The sequence below is a fragment of the Nicotiana tomentosiformis genome, chromosome 5, assembly GCF_000390325.3.
Source record: "Nicotiana tomentosiformis chromosome 5, ASM39032v3, whole genome shotgun sequence".
In the NCBI taxonomy this organism is placed as follows: domain Eukaryota; kingdom Viridiplantae; phylum Streptophyta; class Magnoliopsida; order Solanales; family Solanaceae; genus Nicotiana; species Nicotiana tomentosiformis.
This window is the reverse complement of record NC_090816.1, coordinates 5,814,001-5,830,697: the sequence shown is the minus strand read 5'-3', so window position 1 is coordinate 5,830,697 and position 16,697 is coordinate 5,814,001. Positions and strand designations below refer to the sequence as shown.

At 36.8% G+C, this 16,697-nt stretch overlaps 2 protein-coding genes across 2 annotated transcripts; both read right to left on the bottom strand.

Annotated features, from left to right (window-relative positions):
* Positions 1–1,287: 1,287 nt before the first annotated feature.
* LOC138891872 (uncharacterized mitochondrial protein AtMg00820-like) lies at positions 1,288–2,216 on the bottom strand. Its single transcript, XM_070175554.1, has 2 exons — positions 2,124–2,216; positions 1,288–1,713 (listed from the first exon to the last, which is right to left on the bottom strand). Exons 1-2 carry the CDS (start codon positions 2,214–2,216, stop codon positions 1,288–1,290), a joined length of 519 nt encoding a protein of 172 aa, XP_070031655.1.
* Positions 2,217–2,264: 48 nt separating this feature from the next.
* On the bottom strand, positions 2,265–4,553 carry LOC138891871 (uncharacterized). Its single transcript, XM_070175553.1, has 4 exons — positions 4,194–4,553; positions 3,818–3,998; positions 3,074–3,657; positions 2,265–2,534 (listed from the first exon to the last, which is right to left on the bottom strand). Exons 1-4 carry the CDS (start codon positions 4,551–4,553, stop codon positions 2,265–2,267), a joined length of 1,395 nt encoding a protein of 464 aa, XP_070031654.1.
* Positions 4,554–16,697: the final 12,144 nt, after the last annotated feature.

Below are 16,697 nucleotides of genomic sequence, written 5' to 3'. Positions count from 1 at the left end.
CTATCTTTGCTCCTCCTAGGCCAAGTTAGAGATCAACTCTAAAGAATACTTCCGTTGACACATATGTATTCCTCTGTTTGACCTGGCAAATTCAATGCCTAAAAAGAATTTTAGTTCCCATAGGTCTTTCATCTTGAACCTTTCTGAAGGTCTTCCCTGGTTTTGACTAGGGATGTTCATTTGGATCGGATATCCGAAATCCGAACCGATACGCTCAATTTCGGATTTTGGATTTAAGATTTCGGATATTTGGATCAAATTTCGGATTGTGTTTATTAAAATTTTAGATATTCGGATCGATTCGGATTGGTATAATTGTAATCCGATCCGATCTGAAATCCAAAATTATTAGGGCATGTATAAATATTACTCCATCCGTTCCAATTTATGTGAACCTGTTTGACTGAACACGGAGTTTAAGAAAAAATGAAGATTTTTGTAATTTGTGGTCCTAAATAAGTCAAAATAGGTCCCAAAATATTTGTGTGGTTATAAAAGCTTCTCATTAAGGGTAGAATCGTAAGTTTAAGTAAAAATATTTCCAAATTTAGAAAGGGGTCATTCTTTTTGGAATGGACCAAAAAGGAAATAGGTTCACATAAATTGGAACAGAAGGAGTAAACTTTAATTTCGGATAGTCAGTACTTCCTTTACATCTTCCTCCAAGTTATTACCTTTACAATTGCTGAATTTAGTTATATTGACACCATAGTACTCTCATAATTGCAAAAACATAAATTTTTCTTACTTTATTGCCTCTTTTACAAAGAAAATATACATATGAGTTTGCAACTTTAAGGCATAATAATCCGATCCGAAATTCAAAAATTCGATCCGATCCAAACTTTAAAATTCAATCCGGTCCGATATTAATTCAGATCGGATTCAGATTTCATTTGTAGAATCTGAAATCCGAATCTAAAATGTGCTAAATATGATCCGATCCGATCCATGCACAGTCGTAGTTTTGACCAACAGATCATTGTTGCTTCATGTAATGATCAAATCATCCACATATATTAGGATCACAACTATGTCACCTCCTTGCTTATGTGTCAAAACTGAGTAGTCAAAGTGGCTTTGAACAAAGCCAAGTTGTTGCAGAGTTTCAGTCAACTTGAGATTCCACTGTCTTGGTGCTCGTTTCAAACCATACAGTGATTTTTGTAGTTTGCAGACTTGTTTGGTCTCCCCTTGTTTAGTCAACCCATATGGAATAGTTATGTAAACCTCTTCTAATAGATCTCCTTGCAAGAAAGCATTGTGAACATCCATTTGATAGATGAATCAATATCTTGAAGCTGACACAATCACCACTGATCTAACAATAACCATTTTAGCTATTGGTGAAAAAGTTTCTTTGTAGTCCAATCCTTCTTGTTGGTTATAATCTTTAGCCACCAATCGTTCCTTATACCTCTCCACTCCCCCTGATGATTTATATTTAATCTTGAACACCCATTTGCACCCAATGGGAGTCTTTCCCTTAGGGAGGTCCACAATGCTCCAGGTGTTGTTTTCTTCTAGTGCTGCAATCTCCAATTTTATGGCTTCAATCCACTTTGGATCTGTAGCTGCTTCTTTGTAACTGTAGGGCTCCACAATAGATGAATAGGAGTTTAAGGCAGCCTTATAAGATGGAGTTAGATGTTCATAATAGACATAAGATGATAGAGGATAGGCACAGTTGGATTTTTTGGTAGTGACAAAATCCTGCATCCACAAAGGTTATTTTACAGTTCTTGAGGATTTTCTAAGAGTTTCAGGTTATTGCTGCTCAGTGATAGGTAATGAACTGATTATTCATCAGTAATGAACTGATTATTCAGGTTGTTGCTGCTCAGTGATAGGTAATGAACTGATTATTCATCAGTTATTGTGCTATTAGGTGGAACTGGGCATATAAAATGATCCACAGATGTGGAAGGGATTGAAGATGAAGGGCTTTCTATGACTAAGTCTTCTTGAGTGGGTGAAGGAATTGTTATGTTGCTAGTTATTGTGTTTAGCAAAGTTTTTGGTAGATGAAGTGCAAGTTCTAGTACTGGAAACAAAGGTAGAGTAGAGGGTGTGAAGTGTTTGAATAGAAACAAGTCTTCTCTGAAGACTACATTTCTACTTACCAAGAATGATCTAGCATGTAGGTCATAGAGTTTGTACCCCTTTTGAGTGGAAGAGTATCCCATTAATGCAGCAGAAATGGCTCTAGGTGACATTTTATCAGTAATATTAGGGTTTGATACATAGGCAAGACAACCAAAGGTTCACAAATGGTCAAGGTTAAGAGGATGTGAATGCAATATTTCAAAAGAGGATTTATACTGTAAGATAGCAGAGGGTAACCTATTGAGTAGATAGACAACTATATCAACACATTCTCCCAAGAACTTCAAAGGCACAACTCCTTGAAACCTTAAGGACCTCGCTATATTTAAAATTGATCTGTACTTCCTCTCTACTACACTGTTCTGCTGAGGTGTATAGACACATGAGCTCTGGTGTACAATACCATTTTTCTTAATCAACTCATCAAACTAAGAGTTAAAAAATTCACAGTCATTGTCTGTTCTCAAGATCTGAACATTAGAATTGAACATATTCTTTACTAAAACTAAAACCTGCTTCACAATAACAAAGGTTTCAGTTTTATTATTAAACAAGAATATCCAGGTGTACCTGGAGCATCCACCAATGTTAGAAAGTATCTCTTACCATCATGTGTAGGTATTCTATAAGGACCCCATACATCACCATGTACTAACTGGAAAGGTTTATTTAAACAAGTAGTGCTGATAGGAAATGCGAGTTTTGACTGTTTTCCATATGGACATACATTGCAATGATGATTTTTATCTAGTTTAAACTATTTCAAGGACTCTATTTTTCTGAGAATATCTAAAGGAGCATGACCTAGTCTATTATGCCATACAGATAGTGGCACATTAGCAGACACAGAATATCAAACTTCTCTATTGTTAGACTTTTGTAATTGTAATTGTGAAGGTAGTTGAGCTTGTGTAGGAGTTGGCTTCAGATAGTATAACTCACCGTCTTCTCTACCAATCCCCCTCACCTGCCCACTGAGGAGGTCCTGGAAGAGGCAAAAATCAGGGAAAAATGGCACACAACACTTTAGTTCCTTTGTCAACTTTGACACAGACAAAAGGTTAAACTTGAAGTCAGGAATATGCAACACATTTTGTAAATCCTGATCTTTGAATATACTAGATGTCCTTGTGTTTGATATTGACACAACACTACCAGTTGGTAGATGCACCTTTCCACCTTTTAGACTAGACTCTTTGTCCAATTTATTCAACAAACTAGAATTTGCTACCATGTGATTAGTAGCCCCATTATCAATTATCCACCTATCATCAATTATACTGGATAGAAATGAAAATATACCTGCTACTGCTGGTTGAGGAAAGCCTGTTGTTTCTTCATTCCCTTTACCAAACATCTGTAAAATTTGTTGGTACTGTTCTGGGGTAAAGTATAGTACTAAGAGAGGTGATGCTACCAGTTGCATTTGACCACTTTCACCATGATTTCCTCCACTGTTGTTACCTGCAAAATTAGCTACTGAAAACTGATCCTGACTGTCAACAGTATGCATCAGTGATCCACTATTAGTTCCAGAACCACCATTATTTCCTACAAAGTTAGCAGTAGTAAAATGAACTTCCCTTCTTATTATGCTTGAAATCAGCAGGATAACCATTCAATTTAAAGCAGTTCTCTCTGGTATGCCCTTTGTAGTTGCAGTAGTCACATATGAGGTTAAAATTTTTCCTAGGTTTTTGATGGAATCCACCTCTAGTAGACACAAGAGCAGTAATATCAGGGTTCTCTATAGGTACACCTGTATGTGCAATTACCCTCTGGCTTTCCCTTTCCATCATCATAGAGTAAGCCTTGTTAACAGAAGGAGCTGGTATCATCATGAACAACTGACTTCTAGCTTGCTCATTAGAATCATTTAGCCCCATAAGGAACTGCAGAAGTTTCAACCTTTCCATGAACACAACAAATTCTCATGATTTCTCATAGTCACACCCAGGGACTGGAGCTAGACTATCAAACTCAGCCCACAACAGTTGCAGTTTTAAGAAATAAGAAGAGATTGAGATAGTACCTTGATTAATTGCAGCAATATTCTTATGAATCTAAAATATTCTACAGAGATCAACCTTGCCGAACCTCTCTTTTAGATCATTCCACACAACACTTGCATTTGAGGAGTAAATAATTCCATTGAACAATTCAGGCGATACACAGTTCATTATCCACGGTAGCACTATGGCATTACATATCTCCCATAGATCTACTAGATTTGGACAATAATTTCCTCGCTTACAAGTACTGTCTATAAACCCTAGTTTATTTCGCCCTAAAATGGTAATTCTCATTGCTTGACTCCACACTGAGTAATTCTCCGGACCTTGGAGTTGTAGTGACATCAAAGTTGCTCCAGAATTATCATTTGAATTTAGAAATAGAGGGTGATTGTGACTTAGCTTCTCAGGAACCTCATTGCCAGTTTCCACCATTGTTGAGCTTCACATGTAGGTACAGAACTTGAGCAATTGAACTCGAACTAATCAGGTACACAACTGAGCGATTTAGATTCGAGCAGTAGGCTCTGATACCATGTCAAATTTATCAATGAACGAGAGTGAAATTGGTAGAGTAATAGAGAGAAGAAGAACTGAAGAAAACTTTGAGAGAAATCTAATTGATTCTAATTTCTTCTGCTTGCTTCAGTAATGAGGTGTACCTCATATATATATATATACACATATCAGCTAACTAACTCCTTTAACTAACTAAGCTTACTTTTAACATAAATAACCAACTCATTAGCTAATTAACTGACTGTTACACGCCAGCTTGCTATGCTCTCAACAATACTAAACTAGTGAAAGAAAATTTATTATAATATATAAAATAGTGTAACAAATAATTAATTAATGGGCTTAATTATAATTACACATACTAATTAGCAAGGTAGTAATTTTGAATGAATGAATAAATAAATAAATAAATAATAAGAGGGCCCTAAGCCCATACCTTATCTGCTAAGTTTAGGATTTTGGGATTGGAATATATTTTTATAGCCCGGTTCTTTGAGAAAGAATAGTATCAATGGAAAATATTGGGGAAACGTTGTGACGTCGGCGTGAATTCGTAGAAGCTACACTACTATTTGATTCCAATTACCAATCACTGTGTGGGAATCTTTGTGGAGAAAGCCAAGTTACAAGGTATGCGATTCTTACTGCAACAACGTATTCGATGGAATTGAGATGAAGTGATCTCATTTATAACGATAGGTTTCAATGATTTAGCTTTAATTCTGAATTTATGAAAAACAAGATTGAGATGTGACCTATTAAGTGATATCGTTTATCAATATTTTGTATCGACTGAGGTCACTGAATATCGTTTGGTTGGTGTTCTAGAAGTTGCAAGGTTGGAAAATATTTTGTTAGCGAGGTAAGTGAGACTTTAAGCTTTGATGCTTGCTTTTCTAAAACCAGTTTTGAAAAGGTATTTTCTGTGCTAGGTCCATGTGTTGGGACAAAAGTGTGTTTGGAAGAATCGGTGGTCTTAGACTAGCCGCAAATATATCATTTTATGAAAAATAAAATAAAATTATTTTATAAGTTTGATGGCGTGATACGGCAGTGAGCCATGATATTGAGTTTGATAGTTTGATACGGCTATGAGCTGCTGTTGAGTTTCATAGTTTGATATGGCTGTGAGCCATGGTGTTGAGTTGAATAGTTTGATACGGCTGTAGGCCATGATGTTGTGGCATTGTGTATGCCTTCGTACGTCATACGAGCATTATATATGTTTCTTGATATATTTGGGGTATTGTGTATGCTTCAGTGAGCATTGTGTATGCTCCGTTATATATTTGAGGCATTATGGTGCCGTTGTGGACTCATAATGTGTTGGTTAATTTCTTTCACTACAATTACGACAAGTCCTTAGTGTCTACGCTTGTTGGTTAATTCTTATTTACTATGTTGATACATATATATTGAGTTATATATATATATATATATATATATATATATATATATATATATATATATATATATATATATATATATATATTGTGTTTATTATATTGTTCTTGTTGTGGTGTGTTTGTATTTTCTAACACTTGTTCAAGAGATATTTAAAGTGGCAGGTCGAGGTTCTTAGTGGGTTATATTTACGTATAACTCACTACTTACCTGCATCTCTATGCAATTATGTTGCGGGAGATAAAGCTAGTGACTGACGAGTTCGTTCGAGTGGATCCTATTGCTGAGGTGACCAACCGCATTATTCATGGAGGTTTTCGTTTCAGCTTTATCTAGCTTGTGTTAGTTATTTCCTTCTCTTTGGGGTTTGCATACCCATCAGTTAAACTCATATTACTATGTTAGATACTCTATGGTCTTAGTGTGAGATTTGGGCTAGAGTTTTATTATTTGAGTGATTGTTGGTATTTCTATCAATTGACTAAGGAGTTGGTTGACAACTATTTCTTCTTTAATTACTAAAAATACTTTTTGACCAGCACTTATTTTTCTCTTAGTGTTTATGTAAATAGTTAAACGTATGAGATATGGATTCGCCCGACATATGGTGTTAGTTGGATGCCAATCACGTCTAGGGGTACTCTGAGACGTGACACTATAATAGTAGTTACCGAGTGTCACAACCTAATTTCCCATCCGTTTGGGTATCGTGATGGCACCTAGTCTTAGGGACTAGGTAAGCCTATCATTAATTGAAACAACAATATTATTTAAATAGAAATCTCTTACAATTCCCAAAATCGGTAGTACAAGTCATAAGCTTTACAGAGTGTCTGCTAGAAAACTTAAAAAAAAATACAACTGTCCAGAAATAAGAATAAACAGTGCAAAACGAAAACTTGAAGGTGACTCCGAGGCCTGCGAACGCAGCAGCAGGTTTACCTTGAGTCTCCACAGCAACGACCCGCATAGCTACTAACGAACAAAACCTGGATCTGCACAAAAATATGCAGAAGTGTAGAATGAGCACACCACATCGGTGCCTAGTAAGTATCAAGACTAACCTCAGTAGAGTAGTGACGAGGTACATTCAAGACACTGACTAGTCAAATAACCCGTGCCATACTAAAATAATCGAGAACAAATAGCACTGATATAAAAAGTAAGGCAGCAAGAACACCACAATTATTACTCCGACAAATAAGAAAGAATACAAGTGCAATCAATTAGACAAGTCTTTCACATATAATCTCTTCAAATGAATACCCTCCAAATATATTTCTTCCAATAAGTATCCTTCGAATATAAAAACTCTTTCAAATAATTTTCTCATATCATAATCATAAGGTACGGTTCTCAGCCCCTTGTCATATTCTCACGGCATTTCGTGCCCATATCTCTATCACAACCGCACGAACAACTCTCATGCTAAATAATTCAATACATAAAAATCCACACGATTAATTATTTTTAATAAAGTAAGGTTACAAATTTTTAACCAAGTAAGAATTCAACAAAGAAATGAGTTTATTTTAGAATTAGTTTGAGTAAAGAAAAATGACATTTCAATTTAAATAAAATATCAGATAATCTATTGCTTCAGATGTAAAACTTTTATTTTAATTTAAAACATAATAGTAACTTCTTTTATTTAAAACAACTCAATCATCAAAATCTGTTAAAAATCAGGAATATAAATCTTCAAAGTCTCGTACTAAAAAGCCCAAGCCAACATAGTACAACTAGGAATACAAACACATAGTGAAAATCAAATAATACGCCACGGCAGATCACAAGGATTGTACCAACACGGAAATGAAATAACCAAAGACATGTTTAACCATAGAGAGATGTCAACAAAAGGGCACTCTCGAGATACCGTCTCGTAGTCCCAAAAATAAATATGCAACAACAACAATGCCCCCAGGCTATCACAAATCATCACAATTCAATTCGCGACATAACCCACCTTGTCTCGCCACGTGTGCAATAATAAAGTAAGTGCCCGCTTTGTCTCGTCACATGTGCATAATAATATTCCCACCTTGTCCTGCTATATATATATATATATATATATATATATATATATATATATATATATATATATATATATATATATATATATATATATAAATAAATAATATTTCACATAAGAATCAAGGTGGCAATCCCACCAAATCATCATATAGAAACAAATCCAACAAAACAAGAATTTAGGCAAGACAATTAAATGATTTAATAAATACCAATAATTGCTCATTTAATACATAAGGGCGTCTAAGGATTTTAACCAATGTAATTTGCACATATAACCCAAGTATGTGCTCGCCACCTCGCGTACATGCCTTTCAATTACACAATTTGCACATAAGACTCAATGCCTAAGGGGTAACTCCCCCACTCGAGGTTAGGCAAAATACTTACCTCAAACTGCGCACAATCAGTCAAGTAGTATGCCCTTTCCTCTATTTTTCGACTCCGATCGGCTCGAATCTAGTCATAATTAATTCAATTCAATCAATACAAATTTTTTACAAAACTCCAAAATTTAACCCAAAAATCGCCTGTGGGGCCCACGTCTCGGAACCCGACAAATATTACAAAATACGAATACTCATTCACTCACGAGTCTAACCATACCAAAATCATCACATTCCGATACTATTTCGTCCCTCAAATCGTGATTTTTTATTTAAAAATTTTCTTCAAAAACCATCATTTTTCACAACTCAAAACACAAATTAAATGATAAAAATAAAGATAGAATCATGGAAATAAATAAATTCTAGGTGAAGAACACTTACCCAATCGATTTGCTTGAAAAATTCAGCAGGAATCGCTCAAAATCGAGCTCTACAAGTCATAAATGTGATAAAAATAGCCTAACCCTCAATTTGGAAAACTTATATTCTGCCTAGGCCTGAAAGCATCGCGATCGCGGAAGACGAGTTGCGATCGCGAAGAGGAAATGGCCACTGCCCGAAATTTGATGTTGTGCAATCGCGAACAAGAATGTGCGATCGCGAAGAAAGAAATTAATGGTCCAGGAACTGGGCTACGCGAACGCGTGAAACGGCACGCGAACGCGAAGAAGGAGAAAGCAGACGTTCGCGAACGCGTGAAACGGCACGCGAACGCAAAGAAGGAGAAAGAAGACCTTCGCGATCGCGAATGGAATCACGCGAACGCGAAGAACAATAATTCATTCTCCTCAAATTGCACTATGCGAACGCGAGGGAACATATGGCAGACCTTCCCGATCGCGAACGTGATCATGCCAACGCGAAGAAGGGGAAAGCAGACCTTCGCGATCGCGAATGGAATCACGCGAACGCGAAGAACAACGAATTCCTCCTCCAAAATTACTCTTCGCGAACGCAAAGGAAGGGACGCGAACACTATTAAGGAAACCAGATGACATAAAACGGCATTTCAAAAATAGAAGAAAATGGCCCGTAGCCCATCTGAAATACACCCGAGGCCCCCAAGACCCCGTCTAAACACACAAACAAGTTCCATAACCTAACACGGACTCGCTCGAGGTCTCAAATCACATCGAACAACACCGAAAAAAAGAATCGCACCATGAATCAAACTTAAGAACTTTCAAATCTTCCAACTTCAAAAATTCGTGCCGAAACCTATCAAACCAACCCGGAATGACGTCAAATTTTACAGGCAAGTCCCAAATAAGATAACAGAGCTGTTCCAACTCTGGGAATCGCATTCCGACCGCGATATTAAAAAGTCTACTTCCGGTCCAAATCTCCAAAAATTTAACTTTTGCCCTTCAAGCCTAAATCAGCTACATATCTCAATTTCATAGTCCGGACACGCTTCAAAGTCCAAAATCACCCAACGGAGCTAACGGAACCGACAAAACTCCATTCCGGAGTCGTATTCACATAGTTCCGGTTACGGTCAAAAATCCTAAGACTTAAGCTTCCGTTTTAGGGACTAAGTGTCCCAAATCACTCCGAATCATCCGGTAACTGAATTCAACCACGCTCACAAGTCAATACACATAATACGAAGCTGCGCAGGGCCTTATGCCGCCGAACGAGGCCTAAATTCTCAAAACGGCCAACTGAGTCGTTACACCGAGTTCGAAATAACCCAATATATTCTGTGTTTGTATTTACAAATCCATTAAATGTGTATAAACATTTAATTGTGAATCCAGTAATTAAAACGAGTTTTATATTTGATAATAAGTTCAGAATCCATAAATGTTTTTCCTGATTCCGCAACTGATTTTGTTCCTATTTTCTTAGGTTTTGATATGCAAAGTTACTCAGTATATATATCACTATAAGATAATAATTTTTTAATAAAATAATTAAGATACGTGTAAACTGATCCGGACGATACAACTATTTTTTTATTAAATAAAAGGGAGATGGATAAAGTCTCGTGCTAAACTGGATTGACAGATCTCTGCTATTAATTTATTGCCACAAAAAACTCAAGAGGGTATCCCGCAAATAGTTTATTCTTAGGTTTCCAAACGGATAAAATAAACTAAATATTCTTTCTTTCCTCTTTTGTGCATCTCACCAATTGATTGTGACATGCACTCATAAAAAATAGCACCATCTCCTTTGTATAGAATATTCGTAGCTCTCTAAGAGAATAATTGAACCTCGTTCATTGGACCAGAGGAGTTGGTCACCACCTTCCACCTACAACTCAAGATCACATGTTCAAATCATCAAAGGAGCAACAATTCCAACAAAAGGGATCAAAAGAGAATCAAAGGGAAGGGAAGTAAAAAAAAAATTAAATCAAGAATATACGACTATGTGAAATTGAAGTGACCATTTAAAAAATAAAAAATCACATTAGTAGTTGAAAAGATAATATCTATTGGGTGACATATAATAAATCTCAAAAATTAACCTGTGGATTGCTACATGGAACTTAGTTCGAAGGGGAGATTGTTGGGTGTGCGAACAAAGTATCACATTGATAACTAAAAAGATTGAAGGCTTACATATAAAGTATAGGGATCTGTTAATGGTGTGAGACCTTTTAGAAAAAATAATGCGAGCTTGACCCAAAGAAGACAGTATTGCTATGTTATTGGGTTGACTTAGCCCCAAAATATCAAATGTTAAATCGACCTTGATATAAGAGAAGCTTATTTAGTGTAGCGATAAAGGTGGTTCAATTTTTTTTTGAGGATATTTTTCATAAAACACTATAATTTAGAGCCTAGTAACTATTGTTTATCTAATTATCATTCGTAGCTACTGTTCAATTATTACTAACTTGTATCATTTGTGTTCAAACGCACATCGAATACAACTTGCGTCAACTGTATTAGTTTGCGCAACGAATACAACTTGTATCAACTGTATTAGTTTGCGCAATTGTATTCATTCGCGCAACAAATATAACATATAAAAACTGTAACCAAGGAAAATACAAGGGTGTATACAAAGAATACAACTTGTATATACTGGGGTGTATCGACTGTATTCGTTGCGCATACAACCAAGGCGAAATAAAGAAGTACATAAAAATAAAATGCTCTTATTGGTTGAATTCAAGACTTTCACTAACTAATCGAGCACTTTAACTAACTGAGATGCGAGAGCTTGTTGCTCTTTTATTTCAGTTCAAAACGATTAATCTCTTATATCATGGATTTGCTATAAGATTCAAATATAGTTATGAATAATAAAAATTTGCTAAAAGTATAGCCATGAATAATAAATATAATATATATGTTTGATGTGTCGCATAAGTTTCCCTTTTTCTTTTAGGTCATAGCTTGGAATCCATAACCCCTAATTTACTGGAATAATAGATGTAATTTTTTTCCTTTTCCTCTCACAAATTTTGGCTTCACTAATTAAAAGCCACAATAAATAAAGAAAACATTTTGATCAGGATTCTTATCCCTTGGAATCCAGAGATCTTTTAGGCTTTTGTGGTGATAAAGGACATCCCTAATCATATGAATAGCATATGTGGTTATAAAGATGAAAAATAGGCACCCTTTTTCACGTTTAACTTACAAAAATTCGTAGAAAAAGCAAGTATATCTTCTGCTATTCCAAGATACCTTTGGGCTAAGCAAACCCAACATGTTAGCCTAACCATCATTTTTATGAATCTTGCATTTTGGGTTGATTTAATGTATAGATTTTGACTTTATAAAAAAGTGCAAATATATCTTTTGGAAAATTATTCCTTTCGAAGAATGTTAGATTCATATCTGTCACGATCCAAAATCCAACTAGTCGTGATGACACCTAACCCAACTCGCTAGGTAAGCCAGTTATCAACTATCCTATTCCTATAAAATTTAACAAGGCAATTAAGTAAAAAAAATAATTTAAATCTTATACATTCCCCAAGAACTGGTAGTAAAAATTATGAGCTTCTAAGAATAGGGTTTACAAAACTGGTATGAAGTAAATATATCATCTGCTTGAAAATTTCATAAATAGAATTTTAAGAATCTAAGGCTACCATAAATAAGAGGCAGCTATAACCGGAACACAGGTACATCTTCAGGTCCAACTTCCAACGAACACAACAACATAAGCCGCCAACATCTGCACGCAAGGTGCAGAAGTATAGTATAAGTACAACCGACCCCATGTACTCAATAAGTAACAAACCTAACCTTAGGTTGAAAGTAGTGACGAGCTTGTACCAAGGTCAGAGTCCAACTCCAATAACCAACAACAGTTCATAACAAAATAAAGCAAGTAATAAAAGAAGTAACTCAAAGATAAAATGCTTAGCTTCATCATGATTTCTGAAAATAGTTCTGCCTTTCAAGTGCATCAGTGAAAACCCAAGTCATTTACCGAAATTGCAAAAATATGAGTAAGTTTGAAAATAATAATTTTTTCCAAAACTCCCTTTCAACAATAAATAAGATGTTTCATTTCCTTTCCAGATAGCCAATGGAAAAATGCATCAGTATGCTCGTAGGCCAATATGTGTGAGAAGTCATGAATGACGTGATATCGTACAACATAGGGAAAATACATCTCTATGCTTTTATGTCATGTGTCTATGTCAATGAAATGTATCTCAGAGATGAACTCATGTACTCACACTCTCAGAGTACTCAATCTCACTGTCTCACACATTCCACTCATCATTCTCAATCACTCGGTACTATATATGGCCAATCCGGCCCAGGGAAGATCTATCTCGGAATATACACATCAACTAATCATCAGTCACGCAGTACGAAGTAGGGCCAATCCAGCGTGTGCAGAAGATCCATCTCCAGGTATATATTGCTTCGGACAAGATCCATGTCTAGAGAAGATCCATCTCTCAATTATAACAACCGCGCTCACTGGGTGTGTGTGTGTAGACTCCGGAGGGGCTCCTTCAGCCCAAGCGCTATCATAAATCAGTATAACTACTGCGTCGTGCATCCCGATCCTATAAATGTCACTCATAATCAGACACTCGGCCTCACCCAGTCATCAATCTCTCCAGTCTCTCTCTCATGGGCTCACAGTTTTATGATACTATTCCGAAAACAATGATATGATGCATCAATAAATAACAACAGAGACTGAGATATGATATGCATGTGAATGCATATGACTGAGTATGTAATGCAATGAAAGCAGATCACTCAATAACAGAAATGACCTCAGTGGGTCCCAACAGGATAAACATGTAGCATAGACATGACTTCTAACATAAATCATAGCTCGATAACTCTAGTATGTATAGATTTCATGATTTCAGATAAGTTCATGTAGCTACACAGTACCACATAAATAATGGAGTCACAACACACATGGTGCACGCCCACACGCCCGTCACCTAGCATGTGTGTCATCTCGACACCAAATACATAACACGTATATTCAGGGTTCATACCCTTAGCTCCAAGATTAGAATAGTTACTTACCTCGAACAAGATGAATCCAATGTCGACCAAGCTAAATAATGCTCCAGAAATTTCATTCCGCGCATAACAACTTTTGAACGGCTCGAATCTAGTCACAATTATTTTGATTCAGTCCACACAATTTATAGGAATTAATTCCATATCAAAATAATAATATTTCCCCACAAAATCCGAAATTACACTCCAAGAATTGCTGGTGGGGCCCACGTCTCGAAATCTGATAAAATTCACAAAATTCGACAGCCCATCCAATTACGGGTTCAACCATACTAATTTTACCTAAATCCGACTCCGAATCAGCGTTCAAATATCGAAAATGCATTTTATGAAATTGTTGAAAATTCCTCCGATTTCTCTTGAAAAATCAATAATCTAACGCCGAAAACAAAGATTAATTCATGGAATATAATCACAAGGGAGTTAAGAACACTTACCCCAAGTTGTGTGAAAACATTCCTCTCCAAAATTGACTAAACCGAGATCCAAAATCCGAAAATGAAGAAAGAAACCAAAACCCACGATTTAAAGCTTCTGCCCAACGACTTCCGCATCTGCGGTCGGATAGTCGCATTTGCGACATCCGCTTCTGCGGACGTAGCTCGCACCTGCTAGCGTGGTCACTTCTGCGGCGCGCAAACCGCATCTATGGTCATGCTTCTGTGCCTGAAGGTGTTCTTCTGCGATGCCTCCCCAGCCAACACTCCCTCGCTTTTATGGCTGCTTTGTCACTTTTGCGACCATCGTACCTGCGGGCCCATTTATGTAGGTGCGAAGACACCAACAATAGAAAAATTCCAGCTTTAGCCAAAACGTCCAAAATGCTCCGAACCTCGTAGAAACTCACCCGAGTCATTCGGGACCTTATCCCAATATACCAACAAATTCCATAACATAACACGGACCTACTCGAGTCCTCAAATCACACCTAACAACATCGAAACGACGAATCACACCTCAAATCAAAATTTATGAACTTTGAACTTTCAAATTCTATATCTTGTGCCGAAACACGTCAAACCAATCCGGAATGACTTCAAATTTTGTACACCAGTCATAAATGACATAACAAAGCTATTCCAATTTCTAGAATCAGATTCCGACCCCGATATCAAAAAGTCAACTCCCCGAACTTCCCAAAAATTTAACTTTTGCCATTTCAAGCCTAATTCCATTATAGACTTCCAAATAATTTTCCGGACACGCTCTTAAGTCAAAAATCACCATACTAAGCTATTGGAATCATCAGAATTCAAATCCGGGTCATTTACATATAAGTCAATATCCGGTCAACTTTTCCAACTTAAGTTTTCCATTATGAGACTAAGTGTCTCAATTGATTCAGAAATCTCTCCGGATCCGAACTTACTAATCCGATAGGTCATAATACAGCTATAAGGCACAAATAGAGAAGTAAATGGGGAACGAGGCTATAATACTCAAAACAACCGGCCGGGTCGTTACTTTCTCCCCCACTTTAACATACGTTTGTCCTCGAACGTGACAAGAGTTGTTTCCAAGCCATCAAATCACTATTCCATCTTAACACGCACCTACCCGGGGGTGATCCCACGTCACCCTATTCTATATAGGCCTGACAACACAACATAAATGAAAGTCATTAATTTAACCTTAGCGCATAAACCTTGGAATTCAATTTACGACCTTCAGAATTTCTTTTCAAGACTCGAATATCACATGTACACACTGTATAAGTCTGAACAAGCTGCATCGAACCATAACTATAACCACAGATATAATCACCTAACATATTACACAACTCGCATGCTTGTAGCACCATTCCTGATCACAACAACTACTCCAAAACCAACCAAGTACTAGTATTAAACCCCATATCGAACAGTTCCAAAACCTTCGTACACTGCTGATAATGAAAGAAACACGCAGAAATTTCATGACCCTTTATCAGATCAACAAGTCGTGGAGCTCTCTCGCCCCAACTAGGACCAGAATCACTTTCTAAGCCGAGTTTCAATGCCGTCCTTCCAAATATACCATTTCAAACCTGATAGTACCCATTATAGGTCCAATGACCATATATTATTAAACACAACTATCCCACAGACATGCCATACTAATATAACTCAGATCCATAAACCGTGCCATCTGTGCGCCAGTACGCAACAATTCAAATGTACTCAGTCATGGAAAATGAGTCAAATGGGAGAACTGCCCCGCAAGATTAACAAGTACCGCCACAACGAAATGCTGAAAATCCACCACACGCCGTAGAATCATTACCCTATTCTAACACAAGTTTCATACCTTAACATAACTCCACTGCAATACGTGACCCCATCCAAACGCTGGTCCATATTATATACCTCGAGCCACCCTTCTCAAAATCAATAACCATGGAGAGGCAAATGACACAATGCCACACAAAACCTGAAATAACATAACCAATACGCAATTGATCATGCAATGCCCAAATACTCATATCGCTCGAATTCCTCCATGAGGCCCCCAATAGAACCGCATCATGTGTGCATATAACCAATGAATCACAACTCCTCGTAGCATAGAAAAGTAACTCATAGATCATTTCAGACCACAAATAAGTTCAATATCAACCGAATGGCACATCCCTCAATAATAGCAGTAGGGAGCCAACCAATCTGACTCGGTGTAGAATACACATCCAAATTGGGCCTATCAATGGACCCCCAAATCAACACTGGTCACTCACAAATAGATACATAACCCTCCAAAAATCCACAATTACTGAATCATAATACATA

What these genes read in the sequence shown, in the direction of transcription:
- LOC138891872 (XM_070175554.1), bottom strand. Translation starts at nt 2,216, where the DNA reads ATGTCACCTAGAGCCATTTCTGCTGCATTAATGGGATACTCTTCCACT. An exon ending in TACATGCTAGATCATTCTTG is followed by an intron (nt 1,714 to 2,123) that starts GTAAGTAGAAAT and finishes TTGTGGATGCAG; the next exon opens with GATTTTGTCACTACCAAAAA.
- LOC138891871 (XM_070175553.1), bottom strand. Translation starts at nt 4,553, where the DNA reads ATGGTGGAAACTGGCAATGAGGTTCCTGAGAAGCTAAGTCACAATCAC. An exon ending in TGCTCTTGTGTCTACTAGAG is followed by an intron (nt 3,658 to 3,817) that starts GTGGATTCCATC and finishes CTAACTTTGTAG; the next exon opens with GAAATAATGGTGGTTCTGGA. An exon ending in AGGACCTCCTCAGTGGGCAG is followed by an intron (nt 2,535 to 3,073) that starts GTGAGGGGGATT and finishes TTTAACTCTTAG; the next exon opens with TTTGATGAGTTGATTAAGAA.